The sequence below is a fragment of the Saccoglossus kowalevskii genome, chromosome 2 (assembly GCF_978046115.1).
Source record: "Saccoglossus kowalevskii chromosome 2, keSacKowa6.1, whole genome shotgun sequence".
Classification (NCBI taxonomy): domain Eukaryota; kingdom Metazoa; phylum Hemichordata; class Enteropneusta; family Harrimaniidae; genus Saccoglossus; species Saccoglossus kowalevskii.
The window spans coordinates 10,453,179-10,473,342 of NC_140642.1; the positions used below are offsets into that span (position 1 = coordinate 10,453,179).

The 20,164-nt window shown below is 34.0% G+C and overlaps 3 protein-coding genes across 5 annotated transcripts in view; 1 reads left to right on the forward strand and 2 right to left on the reverse strand.

Moving 5' to 3' along the window:
• LOC102804894 (symplekin-like) overlaps nt 1-5,161 on the reverse strand; it is a 28,515-nt gene extending 23,354 nt beyond the window's left edge. Inside the window, exons 1-4 of the mRNA XM_085491051.1 lie at nt 4,945-5,161; nt 3,951-4,073; nt 3,790-3,863; nt 1,215-1,347 (exon numbers count right to left, since the gene is read on the reverse strand). Coding sequence (XP_085347177.1) covers nt 1,215-1,347; nt 3,790-3,863; nt 3,951-4,073; nt 4,945-5,034 — 420 coding nt within the window. The 5' untranslated portion in view covers nt 5,035-5,161. The remainder of the gene's footprint in view (nt 1-1,214; nt 1,348-3,789; nt 3,864-3,950; nt 4,074-4,944) is intronic.
• A 696-nt stretch (nt 5,162-5,857) lies between these two features.
• On the reverse strand, nt 5,858-12,787 carry LOC100377982 (thymus-specific serine protease-like). The gene is made up of 10 exons (XM_002737969.4): nt 12,595-12,787; nt 11,387-11,674; nt 11,105-11,234; nt 10,395-10,518; nt 10,040-10,165; nt 9,678-9,941; nt 9,283-9,424; nt 8,546-8,728; nt 7,290-7,435; nt 5,858-7,079 (listed from the first exon to the last, which is right to left on the reverse strand). Exons 1-10 carry the CDS (start codon nt 12,656-12,658, stop codon nt 6,999-7,001), a joined length of 1,548 nt encoding a protein of 515 aa, XP_002738015.2. The 5' UTR covers nt 12,659-12,787; the 3' UTR covers nt 5,858-6,998.
• A 192-nt stretch (nt 12,788-12,979) lies between these two features.
• LOC100378130 (E2F-associated phosphoprotein-like) lies at nt 12,980-18,822 on the forward strand. 3 transcript variants are annotated; one of them, XM_006820412.2, is made up of 5 exons: nt 12,980-13,101; nt 14,487-14,741; nt 15,235-15,422; nt 17,631-17,798; nt 18,027-18,822. In XM_006820412.2, exons 2-5 carry the CDS (start codon nt 14,671-14,673, stop codon nt 18,533-18,535), a joined length of 936 nt encoding a protein of 311 aa, XP_006820475.1. In that variant the 5' UTR covers nt 12,980-13,101; nt 14,487-14,670; the 3' UTR covers nt 18,536-18,822. The 3 variants fall into 3 exon arrangements, with proteins under 3 accessions (XP_006820475.1, XP_077868139.1, XP_077868140.1); XM_078012013.1 differs by having other exon boundaries at nt 14,490-14,741; XM_078012014.1 differs by having other exon boundaries at nt 12,980-13,097.
• Nucleotides 18,823-20,164: the final 1,342 nt, after the last annotated feature.

The following is a 20,164-nucleotide window of genomic DNA, read 5'->3' on the forward strand; positions in this document are numbered from 1 at the left end:
ACTTTTTACCAAAAATGTTCACCAAAATTAAAGAATTTGAGATTTTGACATGAAATGAACAATTCTGAGAAAGAACCATCCAAGGTACTTGCATATCAAATTTGAAAAAAATCTGACTTGCGGTTTTGAAGAAGAAGTTGAAATTGTAAAGTTGACGACAGACGACTACAACGGACAATCAGTAATATGAACAACTTTGCTGTGTCAACTTTGTCGACAGCGGAACTAAAAAAATGACGTGCACCTACAACCCAATATGTATGATCATCATACCAACTTTGATCCACATCGGCCCAGCCATCTCTGAGAAACTGCTGCGGACACGTTTAGGTATCAGAAGTAGCAAATTTTACCTCCAAAATGGTCGGCCATTTTTTATCTGATCATAAAGTAACTTGACGCGCATATGTAAGACATTATGTATTGTCTTCATGTAAAGTTTGAATGAAATCCCTCAATGGGTGTCCAAGATATAGCTCCATATGGATGGACAGACCCAAGTTAATAGTCCCTATTTTCGAACCCAACTCGACTAGTTATTTGTAATCCTGATTACAGTACAACATGCAAGAAACTAATAAGAGTCATATGCAAACTGTGACAATTAAATGCTGGATGTTTCATTTTATTAAAAAGTTTTTTTCTGAATTAAAAACGATCAATAAAAATTGCAATGTTATAGTGTAATGACTTAAATGTATATGTAGTTGCCACAGGTTAGTAATAATGGCTCATTGTGGCACTTTGTTTTGAAAAATAATTTGGCACAAAACGCAGCTTTTATGAATTCCAAGAATAATAAGTGTACCAAGTTTCACTGAACTAAGAAAACAGCCCTTGACATGTAACATTGGTGATTTAGTCCTTTTTCATCAAAACTGTTTGCGAAATGAAAATATGTTTGTTCGATGACATGCAACTAATATGTACAATCATAACAACTTTGATCTAAATTGTCTAAGTCATCTTTGAGAAACAAAAATAACAAATTTTATGTCCAAAATGGCCATCGGTTGGCCATTTTTGTTCCTATCTCCAAATAAAAAAAAAAAGTGTCTCTAAGACATGATGTGCAAAGTTTGAATCAGTCAATGTGTGTCTGAGATACAACTCTGAACAGACGAACGGACCTAGAATTGATATCTAGCCGTGATGATATTCAAAGATATTTGACATGTTATGTATCTACATTGTAATTAATAGAATTTTTTTACCTTGAGCGCCACTTTGTATAACTGTGTATTACAAAGTATTACTTTCTTGACAACTGCTACGTTCTGAGTGACATCACTCAGCATCATATTCAGATGAACAACCACGTTACTCAGCAATTCAGTGTCCTTTTTACTGTGAATATTAAAATGTACAACCACTTTATTTAGTAATTAACTATTTTTCTACTGTAAACTGTTTCAATTTCACAAGAGATTTTCACTGACTTACCGGTACAAAATCATGAAATTTTGTAACAGTGAAAGTTGTCAGCGTCAGTGACTTCACCAAATTTTGTCTTCATGAATGTTGTCGTCAAAAATTCATCACAGCAGCAAAAACTAAGCAGTTTACAGTATACAACCACATTACTCAGTAATGTGAGTGTTTTTCTTACTTTGAATATTCAGACATCATCATGGATCTCAATACAATGCAATGGTAGACACCAAGTAAGGGACAACATCAAAAGTTCAATGTAGGATAAAAAACTTAATTCCTTTATTTTTTTCCCAAACCCCACTGGAACTTAATTCATCAATTATCGATCATGGCGACAGACTAAATTCACCATTAAATACAAATTGATAATTGGACAGTACAGTTGGTTGTGGGGTGGGTGTGAAAAGACTTTACAAATGCACCAATAACAAAGAAAAATAAGCTTTATTTGTACCATTTAATTTACAAAGGTAGGTAGTACAATGAAATTGTCATTACACCAAACCATTTTCTCGTCTTGGATGTTTTTTTTTCATTTTCTGTTATTTTTGTCTATGATTGGATAGAAAAAATAACGTACAAATACTCCAAGATGTTTTTGACTTCATTGAAAAATAAAATCGTTTTTGTAGGTCAAACTCCCCACCCCCAAAATAAAGCAAATAAGTTTTTTATCCGACATCGATTTGTTGACGTCGTCCCTAACTACAATGCCAAGTAACTACAATGCAATGGTGGACACCAGGTAACTACAATGCAATGGTAGACACCAGGTAACTACAATGCAATGGTAGACACCAGGTAACTACAATGCAATGGTAGACACCAGGTAACTACAATGCAATGGTAGACACCAGGTAACTACAATGCAATGGTAGACGCCAGGTAACTACAATGCAATGGTAGACGCCAGGTAACTACAATGCAATGGTAGACGCCAGGTAACTACAATGCAATGGTAGACGCCAGGTAACTACAATGCAATGGTAGACACCAGGTAACTACAATGCAATGGTAGACACCAGGTAACTACAATGCAATGGTAGACACCAGGTAACTACAATGCAATGGTAGACACCAGGTAACTACAATGCAATGGTAGACACCAGGTAACTACAATGAAATGGTAGACACCAGGTAACTACAATGCAATGGTAGACACCAGGTAACTACAGTCTACAATGCAATGGTACACACCAAGTAACTACAGTCTACAATGCAATGGTACACACCAGGTAACTACAATGCAATGGTACACACCAGGTAACTACAATGCAATGGTAGACACCAGGTAACTACAATGCAATGGTAGACACCAGGTAACTACAGTCTACAATGCAATGGTAGACACCAGGTAACTACAGTCTACAATGCAATGGTAGACACCAGGTAACTACAATGCAATGGTAGACACCAGGTAACTATAATGCAATGGTAGACACCAGGTAACTACAATGCAATGGTACACACCAGGTAACTACAATGCAATGGTAGACACCAGGTAACTACAATGCAATGGTAGATACCAGGTAACTACAGTCTACAATGCAATGGTAGATACCAGGTAACTCTACCTGTTGCTGTCAGTGGAACAGCATCATTTGCATAAACATGAAAAGCTCAATTTAGTGCAGGTCACGTGACGGCAAATGTATTGCATGATAACATCTGTATAGCTATCCCACACAAATCCCTCATAGAGTAGGGACTATAGATACTGACAGTGAATATCAAAGTCATTGTCACACACAACGTAATATTACCGTAGTTGGTATAGTACAGGTGTGATGGTTCAAATACCAAAATGGCAACAGTAACAGAAAGACTTCCCTGGCAGCGATGATAAAATACGAACACAGAGCAAACAGATGAGGTTTCAACTGGTACTGGTATTATTATACTCTGCAAACATCAAGTACAATAACGCGGTAAAACTCCACTACTCCAATAACTAGATACTTAAACTCCAATACAATTCAACGAGATCTCCGATCTGATCTCAGTGCTGAACAACTCCCCTATATATACCCCCACTGTCTATAAATAGACCATTACATCAGCATACATAATGAGTCTGGAACTTACTACAAATTTCTAGAATGTTCCATTACCTTCTATTGTCTCCTACAGTGTTCTATTACCTATTCAACCAGTTTCTAAAAAAAATCTAGAATATTCCACCCAGACACAGTACGGTTCTAGAACATTCTCAGTGAGACATAAGTGGTAAATAAGTCGTATGCGACAGTCATGGTTCAAACCCAGTTTGGCCAAATTTTGCCAATAGTCAAATTTGGAATCACGAATTAAATTTAACCCAAATTTAACACTGCTTTATGCGTAGATAATTCTTACCATGCTTCTTCAATAAAACCAACAACAAACTTCTTGACATCAGCTGACTTGTCATGCTGGAATTGAAGCATTTCCTGAAAGAATGCAAGACAGCATGATGATGAAAATCTGATAATTATATAAACACTGCCACCAAGAGTCAGAAAGTCACAATTACTTACATCTAGAAAGCTGTCTAATAAGGTGGTGTCTCTGTTCACAATCAACTCTTGAACTTGTTTCAAATTACCAATCTTCTGGACATCTTTAGTCATAAGATGTGCTTGATTCAATAAATCAACAACCTGAAATAAAACATAGCACAACAATAACAAAAATCGAAACACATGCACCAAATGTGTTCATATTCATATCAAGTGTTCATATATCAAATGCACAATCAATGTACGGCTTTATAATTCACAACTTATTTTTAGCATTTGGAGGACATTTCAGAGTTCATGGAATGAATGCAGCACATTAACACTTACGTTTTAACACAATGCAAAATTTGTATAGGCCTTCCACTTTGGAGGCACAATGTCAAAGCACACACTACAAACATAATTGTAATGAGGAGTATAGCGAACCGGACACTTAACTCCAGCAACAAGATGTCAAAGCACCCATAAACATTGAAATGGCAACAAATGCAATGAACCAATTTCCTAATCACCACCATCAATTTCTTGCAACTGTAAAGTAAATCATTCAAACAAATGTATTTACCGTAACATGAAATGATTTTTGTTATTATCAGTGAGACTGATAGTTTATTTTCTAGTACACTAATAAAACTATTTTGTCTGCCTACATAGACTTCTACATCTACATGTATATATATATTAACCAGCGGAAGATTGTGTATAATATTCAAATAAAGAACAATTGGTTTTGAAATGGTGAACGAAAATATCCACAGCCATACAATATTGGAACAGGAAGTGTATTTGCAGCCGGTTTCATTTTTCGGACTTTCAACATAGATAACCTGTGCGACTGCGACAATCCAACACCATTGAACCGTGTGCGATGATGTTCTTTGGTACACAAGCGTTAATCGAATTGACAAGCTTTTCATTGTAGCAGCCCAAAGTTGGATATAAATGCATGATCACACCATATCAACAACAGTTAATAACACTTGTCAATATATATATATACAAAAACAATTACCTTGTCTGACAACGACTCCAGTTTTTCGGGAGCCATTCCATCTTCTTCTTCCATAAAGAACTGGGCAGCAATGGACCTATTGACTGCCATCTTAATATTCAAAATTTATCAACTTCGGTTACGTTTACAAGGTTACACTATTCTCGAAAAATACAAGATCATATCTTTCTTCTCGGCGAATTTGAAACATGTGAAACAAGATGGCCGCGAATGAGATTTGACCTTTGACATTACTTACAGGCTGCATATAGAGGTCGCTGTTGTAAAGTACTGGCAGGGACTAGTTTTGGCGACCAGGGGTGGGCCGCAAAATACTGCTTTGTGAGGTTGCACAACAATAAACAGGAGACTATACATATAATTACATGAAAGGTCGTTTACTAGTGTTTACTGAATTTTGACTGTTTTTGAATATTATTTATGTATTTAATTAATTAATTACCCTGACATTCTTGTAAAATGGTCTATTTTTTGCAGGTGATGTGGTGTACACTGCACAAAATGAGACAAACACAACTAAATATGATGCTTAATATAACAAATTCTTTCAATTTTGGAAAATGGCGGCCAATGACGATAAATCCAATGTACTAATCATAAACAAGGTACAGGTGTTTATTGATAATTGTTTTGTCTTACGACAAATCATATTTGAAGTTCATTTGACATTTTGTCTTTTTATATTGCGTTGTTGTGCAATGTCTATCTGTGGTTTGAGTTTCTATTCTAAGATCATGAATAAATTAAAAGTACAAGGCTTACCCAAAATCAGTGTATCATCTCAATGACACCAGAGAATTATAAAATATATTTCTTGTGAATGAAACTTTGCTTCATTTTGTTTGAATGATATTGAAACCAATGATGGAAACATAACTATTACCACAAACAGATTCCAATGTTGCATAGTATATATGATTTACATTAATTCATTTTTATTCATATAGAAATCAATTTACCATTTTTATTCATGTATAAATTAAAGACAATTTTTATTCACATTGAAAATTAAAACACTTTTTCATGTGGAAATTAATAATTGTCACTTTCCTTCATATGAATATTGACCACCCATTTTTATTCACATATAAATTACAAACTACCACTTGTACTCGACAAACTTCTATGCTGAGTAAATAAAAAAAAATATGAGTAACTAAACAAATGTTCAGGTTGATTTGCATTTGATGGTAGAAATACAAATCAATTGTGGGAAATATAAATTATTCATTAATTACTGCAGTAAATCATTGTGAACATCACCAACAGGAACCCATGCTGTTACTTTCACTAGACTGGAAGTAGTCATCAAATAGGTCACATAATAGTCCAAAACCCTGATCAACCTAAAAGTAAATTTGTACAACTGTAGAATGCAAATAGCGGGAATAAAGACATTTACTCACTCACTCATTCATCACTCTCACTGGGTTGGAATTACCGGTAGTATAACTGTATAGTGTAATAGTACACAGAATGTTCGAACTGAATATAATGACCAATTTGTTTCCATTAAGATCAGTGATATAATTTTACAAGTTCCATTAATTCACACAGCTGAAATCATGGACTAATTGAAAATGTACAAATCATTGTGAAATAAAATATTTTATTGAAAAGTAACTAATTCAAAGACAATCATTTAAAAATTTTAAACAATATGAAATGAAATAGTTTCACAGAATCCATGCAATACACAATGGAAACTATGCAATACACAATGGTATCCAAGCAAAAAACATTCTCTCTGAGACCATTTAATGCCAAAGCAAAGCAAAAAGTTCTGCCATTTTCTTCAAGACTATCATTTTTCAGTATGTGATGACCTCAATTTTTTGTACATAGTTACTGTATCTCAATAGAAGTGCTACATATAACACGTATGGTTCAACAAATGACATAATTTTGAAAATAAAAGATTTCTATAATTGCTTTTTTATTATAGAAAATATTGTCTATAGGTTTTCACTAGCGACACAATGAAAATAAAAATTTTGCAGAGAAATAATGAAAATACATTTTTTGTTGATTCAAAACAATGTTGGTAGGAAGTACTAAACTGTGAAATAAAGTCTCATGTCTTTATTTGGAAGTTTCGTTTCGTTCAACCATTCACCAATTTGTGCATCAATTTTCTGCAAATAGAATCAAAGCAGGTTATATAGTTATTGGGATCCCAGTATAAAGGTCATCAATAGAGGGCAGTAGACTCAACATGATCATTATTAATGATATGAAATATTTACTAAGTGTGACTAATAACATAACTCTATTACTGACAGTTTGGGGATATACCGGTATAGTGAAAATAATGTGTATTGAGCCAATCAATAAAACCAAGTTACCTGTCTAGCTTCAACTAAAGATGGTGGATCAGTAGGTTGTTGTGACTTCATATTAGCACAATGCGCTGTACCATTGATATATATGGATATTTGTGATGGACTCTCATTACGGAGTACACTCAATGCATGCCATGGATCAATAGAACCTAGAAAACAGTAAATATATCAAACATGATGAGAATCTCCTTTGGTTTTATAAATATAAATATGGATTAATAACAAATAATGAATAATACACTTTTCAAGTAAGTATGGGTGTTAGTTCTTCTTCTTGATTGACATTAAAAACATGTTTAGTTCTGTACTTAATTTGGCTGGTATAAAGTACATGTAAACCATCTACACAGAACTGTATAAATTTGTTTGCGTGCAAAAAATTTATTTTCTAATTTGGAAGTTAATGTTTTGTTACAGTTCCAGCATCCTTCAAATTGTATTCCTACTTTGTATTATATGTAGCAGAACACCTTCCACTGATTATCATGATCCCTACAAAATGATAAAATTTGTTGACTTGGCAACAAATCCTGAATTACTGGAACACTGAAGCTAGCCTGTACTGATGGGTCAGTGTCAAATCTCAAACATAATTGTTGTAATCACTCAGGACCAATTTATTGTACGAGAACTCCTAAATTCGATTCCAGTATTTTTGTTTGGTAAGTTTTTTATGAACTGTACAAGTAGCTTTGCAATTAGTGGCTTTCACGATATTTGCACATAGTTTCATTGAAATCTGAGATGGCAGACCCCCAGCATCTTTATTACAAGCACTGATTGAAAGTCTACATCTGCAATAGTGCTCCAGATATGATATTAATGTAATTTTAATGATATCACATGGCCATATACAGTTATTAAATATGTTTATCAGATTGTGTGCCCTACCTGCAATAGTGCTCTAGATATATTTATGCATTTTAATGAGGTCACATGAACATATCATTATATGGTAATTAAATATGTTGATCATATCTAGTTTGCCATGATTTCAATACAACAGTGTTAATATCTGCAATAGTGCTCCTGATATGACATCGTATGGATGCTGGTATACACCCCACTATATACCCCAGCTAGCACTATGTGCCAGGGGATAATCAGGTCTGTGCATTATCTCAAGTATCTATGCACCAAGTTTCATTGACATCTGTTGTGCAGTGAAACAGACATTTATATACTGTATATACTCTGACAAGGTAAATGCAACGACTTCCATTGTATGCTTTGCATACAGAACTAAGTTAAATACTTACCATTTACAAACACTATGCGAGTGCCTTTGGGATGATTTGCTCCATAGTAGGAATTGGTGAAGTCTACTTGTTTATCAACAATTTTACCATGGATACCAAAGACAGTAGTACACACCTCCAGACTTGATTTGAGATCAATCAATGGGGAAAATAAACAAGTGGTGTTTTGATCACAAGTTTGATCTGAAAAAATCAAATTATAATAATATCAATATGATGTAAATCCACTAAAATTGAGAAAAATAATTATGCAAATTATGTTAATTAATCATTAAAAATATTGATGCAAAATACAATTCTGGTTAAGAAATTGTTTAAAATATTCAAGTTGTATTTAAACTAATTGTTTATTTTTGTTACATGATAGTTGGGAGAAATAAAATAATAATTCATTGAGTGTAACAGCATTCATGGGTAAGATTAGTCGTATAATGTTCATCTAAATCTGAGCAGCGAATTGTTAAATTTAATTTCTGTATCACTGTATCAAATGTCAATTCCTGTACCATGGGGTCAATATCATTTCTACTACTACAAGGTCAATGTCATTACCACTATAGTAGGGTCAATATCATTTCCACTATAGCATGGAGGGTCAATATCATGACCATTATAGGATGGAGGATCAATGTCATTACCACTATAGGATGTAGCATGGAGGATCAATGCCATTACCACTATGACAGAGTTGAACGTTCTTTATACCATTGTACATAATACTGTACGTATCGACTTACAATAGCCAAACTGAGAACAAGTCTGATAGGTCCATTGTCTTACACCAACACCCTCTTCAGTCGGAGTCGTATCCTCAAGTTCTTGTATGAAATTATCATAGGAATTATCAAAACATTCCTGCCCCATTCCATCAAGGTATATCTAAAAAGACACATTCAATATTAGTGTTCATACTATTTCTAGTCAGTGTAAAATTGAATGTTATAGATTTCATAAAACAGTAATGACTGAAAGCATATTTATTAGCCATAGAGACTGAGGCCAATCGAGTTGCAAGTGTTCAGTAAAATAAGACACTAGAAAATATATATGTATTTTCTAGTGTCTTTGAGTAAACATATAACACCCATTGAATTGTGGTTATTAATTTATCAATACAATATAGGTTACTTACTTTAGTAAATTTAACAAGGTTGTCATAAGGACTTGCTGGTTGAGTCATGTTTTGACAAACTGCAGCCACGTTCCAGTCAGGCATTTCATTGTTATACTGTACAATACCCATAAATATACCAGCAAGATTGTTGAGAAATAATGCAGTATCATTGTAGCTACTGATGTTATTACAAGACTTAAAGTCAGCCTTCAACGTGTCAAATTGTTTGTCCTTGATCTTCTGGTCTATTATCTTAAATGCTGCAGCAATGTTATCTGAACACTTTTAAATAAAAAAGAAATAATAAATAGAAGATATTGAATATCTAGGATTATGATTTAAATTTTCTTATTGATAAGATAATTAGTAGTGGTACCTACTTTTAGAGATCCTTTGACAACAGGATCTGCCAAACTTGCAGCAACCACCTGGTTATAACCTTCAAAATTGGTAACTGCCCTCACAGGTGCTGAAGATGCTATGGCTCCATAAACTAAATGAGGATACTGTGTAGAAAAATTATATCAACACCAATAATAATAATATCATCCACAAACATGTGAGAAATAATATCAACACTCCTATGGGAAATCAAAATTTATATGAGAGATAAAATCAACATTAGTATGAGAAATGAAATTTGCTATATCTTCTCTAACAGATATGAATAACCAATATAATCATGTTATCCTGCAACAAACTGTTTTATTGAATACATATATGAGAATGACCTACTTTCAATCTAAACCATGCTGAGAGTGATCCTGGATAAGAACCACCAAAACATATCCATATGTTGCTTTGTGTAATATTATACTTAGAAGTGGCAAAACGATGAAATGATGCAAGATCTGCCAATCTGAAAGAGCAATAAGTCAAGTTCACAAAGTGTAGCATAATTTTTTGTCATTGAAATATATCTCCTCCATTTACTACTTTAAAGAAGAGTAAACGAATCAATCTACAAAGTCTAGGTCTGCAGGTACACTCATGTCAGGTTACCCATGGATTTGGTTTACAATTAATTTATAAGTTCTTACACCTTAAAATGATGGTTGTTCAACTATGCAATCACATCAACTGTGAATTAGAAATCATTTCATTTCATTTAAATTTGAATTTGCATAACAAATATTAAATCTTACTATTAACATCCATGGAAAATTCAAAATGAGTATATAATATTTTCCACATCCTTGGTAAATTACTGTATATCAACAGGGTTTAATTATTCACTGGGTTTTATTTTTCATGACAGCTAAATGTGATAAAATAAAAAGACAGTGAATTTATTCTTATTTAATAATCGAATTAAAGCATTGAATTTAAATTCTAGTGAAAACACCTGAAACATCAAGTCAATTAAAATTGAACTCAGTGAATATTTGCCCTTTTACAGTAGAAATGCTACAACCATTCACACCACAATAAATGTTGACACATACACTTGTTGACTTGACAAATACTGTAAATATTCTAATTTCAGGCCATCTTTATTTATACTTGCACCATAAAATCTATGTTCTACAGCAAATATCAACGCTCCATATTTCTTTGCCAGGTCAACATGCTCTCCTAAAAAGAATTTACAGTTAATTACAAAACTTTTATGATGCAAATTTAAAGATGTGCTGAAACCTAGATTAGGTTTGACCAAAAATAAAAACATTATGCATATATAAATATAAATTAGGGCTGACGCAATACAATAATGACATTACACATACCTTCTTCCACATCATATGCACCCAGTGCTCCTTCACCACCAATAAACAGAAATACAGGACCATTTTCTTTATTCCAGTAAGTGGGATTTACCCAGTATCTTTGTTCATATATATCTGTTACCAATGGATCAAAATGGTCCAGTGGTTGCTCCAAGTATAGGTCTTCAAATTCACTATACATTAAATGACTGTTTGGAGAAAACACTTTCTGCCATCTTAGTTTATTTTTCAAAAATCGTTTTTTCTTGTACTGTCCTACCTTTTCCTGGAACTTCCAAAAATGTGTTCCTGCAAGCCATAATCAAATTGATGTTATTCAACAGATGGTACAAGTATGTCTGGCAAATCATTATGTCTGGAAAACTGGTGTGTCTGGGTGTCATGTTAAGTAATGTAGTTATGATGCATGTGAAGTGCAAGTAACAGTAACAGTATTGATGATTGTTAATAACGATCAAGATCACATTAATTAATATGTAATGCATGAATGTACATAGCAGCAAGTAAAATCTTAATAGCAATCAAATCATATATTAGTAGATTAAGAATGACAGTTATGCCTCCCCACAAATTTAGTAAAATGTATAGGATATTCTGGCATTATTTCTAACAGTTTTATGAATGATATTTCATAACTTCCATGTTAACTCTTAGACTATAGTACTTTACCAGCCAGCTACAAATACCAACATGTCCTGGAAGTTTCCTAGTGTGGTATGTAATAATACCAATTTATTGAAATCGTATATCCTGATTAAGATTTTGATAACTCTACCCCTTATCTGGTCAATGTAGAAGTACAATAATGTAGAAGGGATACAATAATTTTAGTTACAGGAATATTAAACAGGAAATAAAATAATGAAAAATATTTAAGAGGTGTATTTTTGTTTTAGTTTTAAATATTTATTTAAACCCCTTGTGACAGTATTAGCAGTTCAAACTCTATCGTGTTTGTAGCCAAGATTTTACAAATATACCAAATGCAAATTTCCACAAAAATGCAAATTTGTATTACGAATATGAAAGGAAAGTTTACAAATACAAATGTAGATTCTACGAATATAAATACATCATTTATAAATATGAATGTAAATTCTTGTACATAAATATTTTTAATGAATATTGCAACACTCGGCCTTTAATGCCTTGTTCACTATTAGCATTCATAATCGATGAACAATACTGGTCACTTTCTCTTGTCTTACCTAGAATTGAATTGGAGATTTCAAAAACACACGTAAATGATAGTACCAACAGTAAAGTCTTCATTGCAATACTTTCTCACAAAATGTGTGTTTGTAGACACTCGCTTCTTTAAGGTTTTAAACCCGTGAGACTTGCTATGTGATACGTCTATGTGATCAGTAAAATCACATGTCACAGCGTAAGTGAAATCACATGACAGATATCCAGGGGTTACGAGGTTATATGCCCATTGAAAACGAGTTAAGGAGCCCTGTTTTTGGAAATCGATGGTTAGAAAGGTCTCATGCCACTAATTAACCAATGGCTGCTCGTAGCCCAAAAAATGCCCAGCAAGAACCAATGAAATTTTTTAAATATTATTTTTCTCAGGTGCTCCCTGTTTGAGGGCGTAATCACCTGGGTCAGAGGTGAGACCAACAACCTGTGGGTTTATTCTGTGTGTTAATGGATGTTCTAATCTTGGTGTTTTTCCAGTGATTTCTCTTGGTGCAATCCAAATACAGTAGGTGTGTCTTGTTTACCTGAGATTTGCAAGAGTTTGAGCTGGCCAACATGTTAGTTTTTTTCATATGGTTGATTACTGGCATGTTGATTTCCCATTTTTGAGCCATATTTTCAACTTTCTTCGTCATTTTCATATAGCAATCTCGTCATATGTTAACATTGTCGTCTATGGAAATTCAATTAGTGGTATGAGCCCTGAAAGCCTTCGTCGTGACCTCGTTTTCAACACGAGCGTGAATGTAGCAACATATTCAGATTGGGAACGTATTCAAAGTTTATTGCCGGAACAAATTCGAGAAATGATTACCAAATGAAGTGTGTAAACATCTGGTAAAGAACTTGTGCGAATTTAAAAAAATAAAATAAAAATGTCCTGTTAATTATAGTTGATTGTCTGATAATGGTTTCTGATATAAATCTGATACATTGGATACGATTTCAAAATCAGCTTCAATGTTTGTTTTCGATATCATTAACACTCATGACTACGATAAAGACTTTCCGTTTTCGACATTGTGAATTTTTTTTAGGTGAAAAAATCCCGAAAACAATTATTTTGACAAGATAATTCAATTTATATCAAAAATAATTCATGACGAAATGTATTTCCTATGCACTCATAAATAACTTGAATTTTCATAATTACCAACAACAAATGTATGAACAATAACTTTAATAAATGTGATTTTACTTGTTAAAAATGCTGTATTTTTCTGTATAAAAACGAAAGAATTTCACAATGTGTTTGTTAAACATTAGACATCTTTGCATGAAATTAATTATTTATTATTCAATCACTAATCGTTCCCAGGAGAAATTTGATAACTGCGAGGATCGTACATCATTTTCTGTGGCTGAACCTCACTGCTCTGATTTCAACAAATTTAAGACTCTGCTCAAAGATTGTCTGTTCAAAAAGCGTACTATGATAATCATATTTAATATTTTAAATTTTTGTTATTATTGTCATGAATACAATTCCCATCTTTGTTTGATACATTGTCACACGCTCTTGATCAGTTCAATTGTAATGGGCGTTACCAAATGACTTCTAAAGCTAATGAAAGTGCCTCCTTAGATTTTGATTTTTTCTTATATATTTTTCTTATATAATTGCCCCAATTTTATGGAACCATCTTTCCCTGTCATTACGTTCGTGCTCATCAAGAGCTACATTTAAGAGTCACTTGAAAAGATTCCTTTTTAACCAATGTTATTAATCCTATCTTATTGTCATTTCAACTTTGTAAAGCGCTCTGAGACGCAGTGTAGTGCGCTATATAAATAATAATAATAAATCTCATTTTTAATTATTCAACTATTGTATGTACTAGAACTAACACCAAATTAATAAACGCAAACTTTGACTTTATTTTTTAACTTGAAGAAGATTGGTAAATCAAACTCTGTTGCTGAAATTTGAATTTTAAGTTGGAATGTGAATATGTTGCTAACTTCACGATCGATCTGGAGAGGCTACCTAAACAGCTGAGAGATTACCAAGTCGCGGACTGCAGTAGTGTACGTACGTCGCCCGTGCGTCTGATCTGTCCCTTAATATTAAACGTACAATGACAGACTATGACGGTTATTGTGTGTTCGAAGAGAGTGATGAAGAAGAACACGATATTAAGAGTGAAAGGTAATACATCATACGCATGTTATTTATATTTTCCCGCGAATGCTGATTGTACGTTGTTTCGTTTATAATGTGTCGTCCCAACTCCAAATGCTATTTCGTCCCAAAGACGGTTTGTCCCAAATTGGTGTTTCTTGTCAATGCTGTTTCGACCCGACGCTATTTCGTTCCAATGATGTTTCGTCCCAATGCTGTTTCATCTGTGTTGTTTCGTCTCAGTGCTGTTTCTTCCACAATGCTGTTTCGTTCAAATGCTGTTTCATCTGTGTTGTTTCGTCCACAATGCTGTTTCGTGCCAATTTCGCCGTGTCCAATGCAGTTTCAATCAGTGGACACAGGATAGTTTGTATCTCAAAGGACACATGGGATGTATATTTTTTGTTGTTCATCCCCTGGTGTGGGATTTGAATTCAGGACCTGTCAATCATGTGTGTGATTCATCATTACCTGATGGTATTTATCCATCATTAACTAAATCACTCTTTTTCACTAATAGTTCGGATAATGAGCTTGACATTATATTGCATGGTACACCAAAACAGAAACGCAGACTGACCCGGAGTCTGAGTCGCGGCAGCTTAGACCTTACAGATGCTTCATCCAGTGAGGATGATTTTGAAAAAGAAGTTGAAGCAGAGTTGGATGCCACTATGAAATCACTTGAAGAAAAACACAAGAATATGGGCAAGTCAGTTTTACTAGCCATCATAGTGTTTGAACTCTGAACTCCGACATGAACATCTTTGGTGATTTGGGGTTGTTCACAATGAAATGTAGACTAGATATAATGAAACTAAAATATTACCAAAGATTGTGCAATATGGCAGATTCCAGATGGCTGAAAGTTTTTTTTAATGTTTTAAATGATCAAAATGAGGAACTGCCAAAATGTATTCATGATATCATAAAAACTATAAAATTTAAAATCAGTTGAAAATTATAAAGGTGCCCAGCTTAAAACAACGCAAGGTCATACACTCTAGGTCTTGCGTATGAGAAAAGAAAGTGGGCAAATGTCAATAGTGACTGTACATGTTCATGCTCCAAAAAAATGTGATGAAACACTAGAACACTTTGTTCTAGCATGTGAAAGTTACAAAGTATGTTGGGAAAATATGATGAAAAATATTAGTCATATCCTATGTAAAAATAGTGGAACAAATGCCCGGGTTACAACAGTCATCAAATATCGCTATCACGCTACTCGGTATATCAAACACATTGTAACAATTTATGTAGTCTGAAACATAATGGTATTATTGTTGGCACATATAGACATTTAGATATAGAATAAGCATTATTTGGTCATGAGCCAAACAAATCACATACTGCTCAAATTGACTAAGTGTTCAAAACGTCATAAAAAAGGAGCCGCCAACAGTGCGCGTCGCTCAATCTTTTTGCTAGCTGTCAAACAACTTGTCAAGTCAAAACATCTACGCGCCAAAGTGAAAAGGTTGACGCGCAAAAAATAAAAGCCACCCGCCAACCATCTCCACTCTAAACCACGCCCACAGAATAAATACGTTTATCTGCGTTGCTTTTCACGATATCTGACCGTCAAATGCAAGAAATATGGCTAATATCGTTACTGCAACCGGTAAAATATTGAAGAGAGGGTCAAAAACATCAGAAGAGGTTGAAAATATGATTGTTAACGAAATTATATTGTGGGGCGGTAATCCGATCACTGGTCATTTTTCTTCTTTTTGTGAAATAGCAGAAAAGTTTCGTTTCACCGACAAGGGGATCCGAAAAATATGGCGAAGTTTATTATTATACAGAGCAAGCAAAGGCAACAGACGAAATTACCATAACTTTAGGATGGTGACTTAGAGTTGATCGAAACATTGAAAAGATTTCTTTGTCGGCTTTGATTCTTTCGAATGATGACACATACTTCTCGTGACAAGAACTGGAGTGATGTGATTTTGGGGGAGACTTGGAATAAAATTTCCTGAATATCTTATGCCGTTATCTTATGTTTATTGCATGTAAACTGGTATATCCAGAACTTCGCAGACCATGAACATACTTCTCTATCTCGTGGACAAAATTTTCTAGCCACCATTGGAGTTTTTCGGAACCAGTCACCTTTGACAGTTTCCATTTTGTATGACTTCTCGTCAGTGGGCGTGGTTTAGAGAAAATACGGTTGGCGGGTTAATTTTATTTTTTGCGCGTCAACCTTTTCACTTTGGCGCATAGATGTTTTGACAAGTTGTTTGACAGCTAGCAAAAAGATTGTGCGACGCGCACCATCGGTGGCGTCCTTTTTATGACGTTTTGAACACTTAGTCAATTTGAGCAGTAAACCAACATTGAGTCATTGACTGCCCAGCCAAACACCACCATAGATCCCACATTTACTACCATTAACTGCCCACTCAAACACCACCATTTATCCCACATTCACTGCCATTGACTGCCCACTCAAACACCGGGCATTCGAACAGCACCATATATCTAAAACACTGCCATATATCCCACTTTCAGTCATTGACTGCGCATTCAAACAACACCAATTAAACTACTGTGGAATACTTTATTTTTGCTGGAATTAATTTTCACTGAAAAGGCTTTTTGGGTGTTTTGTATGGAATTTATTTTCACTGATTTTTGATGAGTTTAATGTGAAATGTAGAAAAAAAAGTATATTCGCTGGATTTTATTTTCACGGAATCATCCTTTCAGCGAAAATAAATTATTCTACAGTACTAGTATATGCTATAAACCAAGGTCTTTGTCGTTCAGTCTTCTACTGCCGCTCATTTTGTTCACAGTAGGCCCATGTGAGCAGTTGATGTAATCCAAACACAAGTATTTTTCACTTTTACATGGGCTCCAGTCAAGCTGTTAAAGTTTAATTACTTTTGCTATTGGAATCAACAGGGGAGCATACATTAGCAGATACTCGTGGTGCTGCATCTACATCAAGTGCTAACTTGAGTGAAAATAAGGAAATAAAAGGCTTAGAAGAGGCATTTTATGATGATATCTACTTTGATACAGATGATGAAGAAGAAGATGAAAAAGTAAACACAAGTAAAAATAAGAAAGGTAATTAAATTTACAATGAATTTCAAAAGTTTATTGCAGTATTTGAAAAAAAGAGAAATTCTGCCAATCACTCTTTAAACAATTTTTTTTTAAGATAAATTTCCCCTCATTCTGAATACAAGGAATGAGTTTTTAATCATACAGTTTTCACAATTTGGTTGTTTACTCTAGTACTCATTTTAATTATGGCTGAATTCATCTATTTTTACTTATTTTACTGCTTTACAGCTAAGAAGAAACATCGTGTTGTAAGCAATGATGACTTGTTCTATGATCCTGACATTGATGATGAAAATGAAAGATGGATAAACAAACAACGAGATAGATACAAACCAAAAAAATCAGGCTCTGGGGATGCCGCTAATCAATGTAGATCACAGAACTGTAGTGAGAAGGTGACTGCTACTACTGATGCGGTATTGAACTGCCCTGCATGCATGGCTTCTTTATGTATAGATTGTCAAAAACACGATTTTTACAGAAATCAGTTCAGAGCAATGTTCGTTATAAACTGCGTTATTGTCAAGGATGAAGTGTTGAGATATAAAGAACCAATCAGACAAGGTAAAAAGAGACAAAGAAATCAAAATAAAGCAGAATATGTAAGAATAGAAGCCAATGAGACATCAGAAGAAATCTATCACCCTGTGAAGTGTGGAGAATGTAACACTGAAGTGGCTGTCTATGACAAAGATGAAGTGTACCACTTTCATAATGTGCTCGCCAGTGCACCATAAACATTGTATGAATGAAAGATTATATACACAGTCGCTTATATTCTGATGATGCAACAGACTCTATTGAATTTCAAATAGATACTGTTAAATATTCAAGTTTTTTAATTTTTAGAACAAGCAAAAATTATGTCTTTTGTCCAATCATATTTGGATGTTTGTGGGCCTTGTTGAGAGCTGTAAATATGTGGTCAGGGTAATAGAGCTGCAATTCATTCTGTGATGTGAAACCATGAAATTTAATACATGTTAAATTCCAAAATAAAACACAAATTTTAATGATTATAAAACATGTCTCTTTTTTGCTAGCATGTTATTTTAGCGAATTTATTTAAGCCAAGATGTTGGCAATTTAAAGGGCGGTAGTCGTTGAGTCGCGCATGTGCGACATTTGTGTTGATAATCATTGCTTCTCCTATAATCCAATGCGCTTTTCTGATGAAATTATGATTGTGATTTTGCCTTGAGTCCCACTTGCACTAATTTCCGCTGGCGATACCTTCCAAACACCAAAAAAAACCTGATTAAAGCTTGATATCGTCTCAGTTTGTACTCGTTTGTGTACGCAACAGTTAAAGTTGCCATCTTTATTTATACAAGACTTATCTCGTGCATGCGTGGCGCGACGACTACCACCATTTAAAATAAAGTATATTCTAATGAGAATTAGCTAAATTATGCATAGAGTCAAAGTTTCTAATATGGCATGTAGCTATTTCAATGTCGTCCTAGATGTACCAATAGTCTAAAATGGTGATTGAAACATTTTGGCCAATTAAAACTAATTATTGAGATTTTGAGCCACCACTGTCTGTTACACAAAATGTAGTCGTTACTGAGTGCAATCAACGCATACAAACAAAATGGCTTTCTGAATTTGCACATAATTGACAATGTAATAATTCTTCCTAGTGGGACTTTCAGAGAACTGCTCCAATTATTAAACCCCCCTCCCCCAGGTGATTGAATCAGCCACTCATTCAGCTAGCTCTGCAAAAAAGCACCATGTCTCTACTTTCTCAAATAGAATATACCAGTACATAACACCATACATGTTCAACACAAGTTGTGGAATTTCAAAATTTTATTGTTTTAAAAAGTGCTCATACTGAAATGTGGTCACAGGAGTTGCATAATGTATCAGTCTACAAGCCAATTACAAAATTCCTGGTGGATCAAGGGACTGCAAGTCAACCAAGTGATTTACTACTCAGTTTTCAAATTTTTTTTGCAATTTTCATAATAAGTAAAAACCCACATACTGTATGTCAATTTTACACAAGTTACAATAGTTGGTGAAGGGATATCAGGTTATAATAAAAAAACATAACTATTACACCATAAAACTTAACGATGTTTCAAGAAAGAAAATGGTTGCCAGTCAGCCGTCTTTGATGGAATATGTACATAACCACTGCATGTGCACATGTCCCAGATAAAGTACTGGACATATGAACAGATTTGGTCAAGATTTTTGAAATATGACACCGGACAGAGACTGAATTATAAGACCCCCGTTCCAACTATTATATTTAGTACTAATCATTTCGGTATGCCATTTCAACTTGGGTACATCTAAACATATTGCTATCAAGAAATAACTTAGAGGCTGTGCTACTTCCTGTTATTCTG

Coding starts and splice junctions, on each gene's coding strand:
- LOC100377982 (XM_002737969.4), bottom strand. CDS start 12,658: ATGAAGACTTTACTGTTGGTACTATCATTTACGTGTGTTTTTGAAATC. Junction 10,519..11,104: donor TATTTGTCAAGTCAACAAGT/GTATGTGTCAAC, acceptor TTGCTCTTTCAG/ATTGGCAGATCTTGCATCAT. Junction 8,729..9,282: donor TTGTTCTCAGTTTGGCTATT/GTAAGTCGATAC, acceptor TGATTTTTTCAG/ATCAAACTTGTGATCAAAAC.
- LOC100378130 (XM_006820412.2), top strand. CDS start 14,671: ATGACAGACTATGACGGTTATTGTGTGTTCGAAGAGAGTGATGAAGAA. Junction 14,742..15,234: donor CACGATATTAAGAGTGAAAG/GTAATACATCAT, acceptor TTTCACTAATAG/TTCGGATAATGAGCTTGACA. Junction 17,799..18,026: donor CACAAGTAAAAATAAGAAAG/GTAATTAAATTT, acceptor ACTGCTTTACAG/CTAAGAAGAAACATCGTGTT.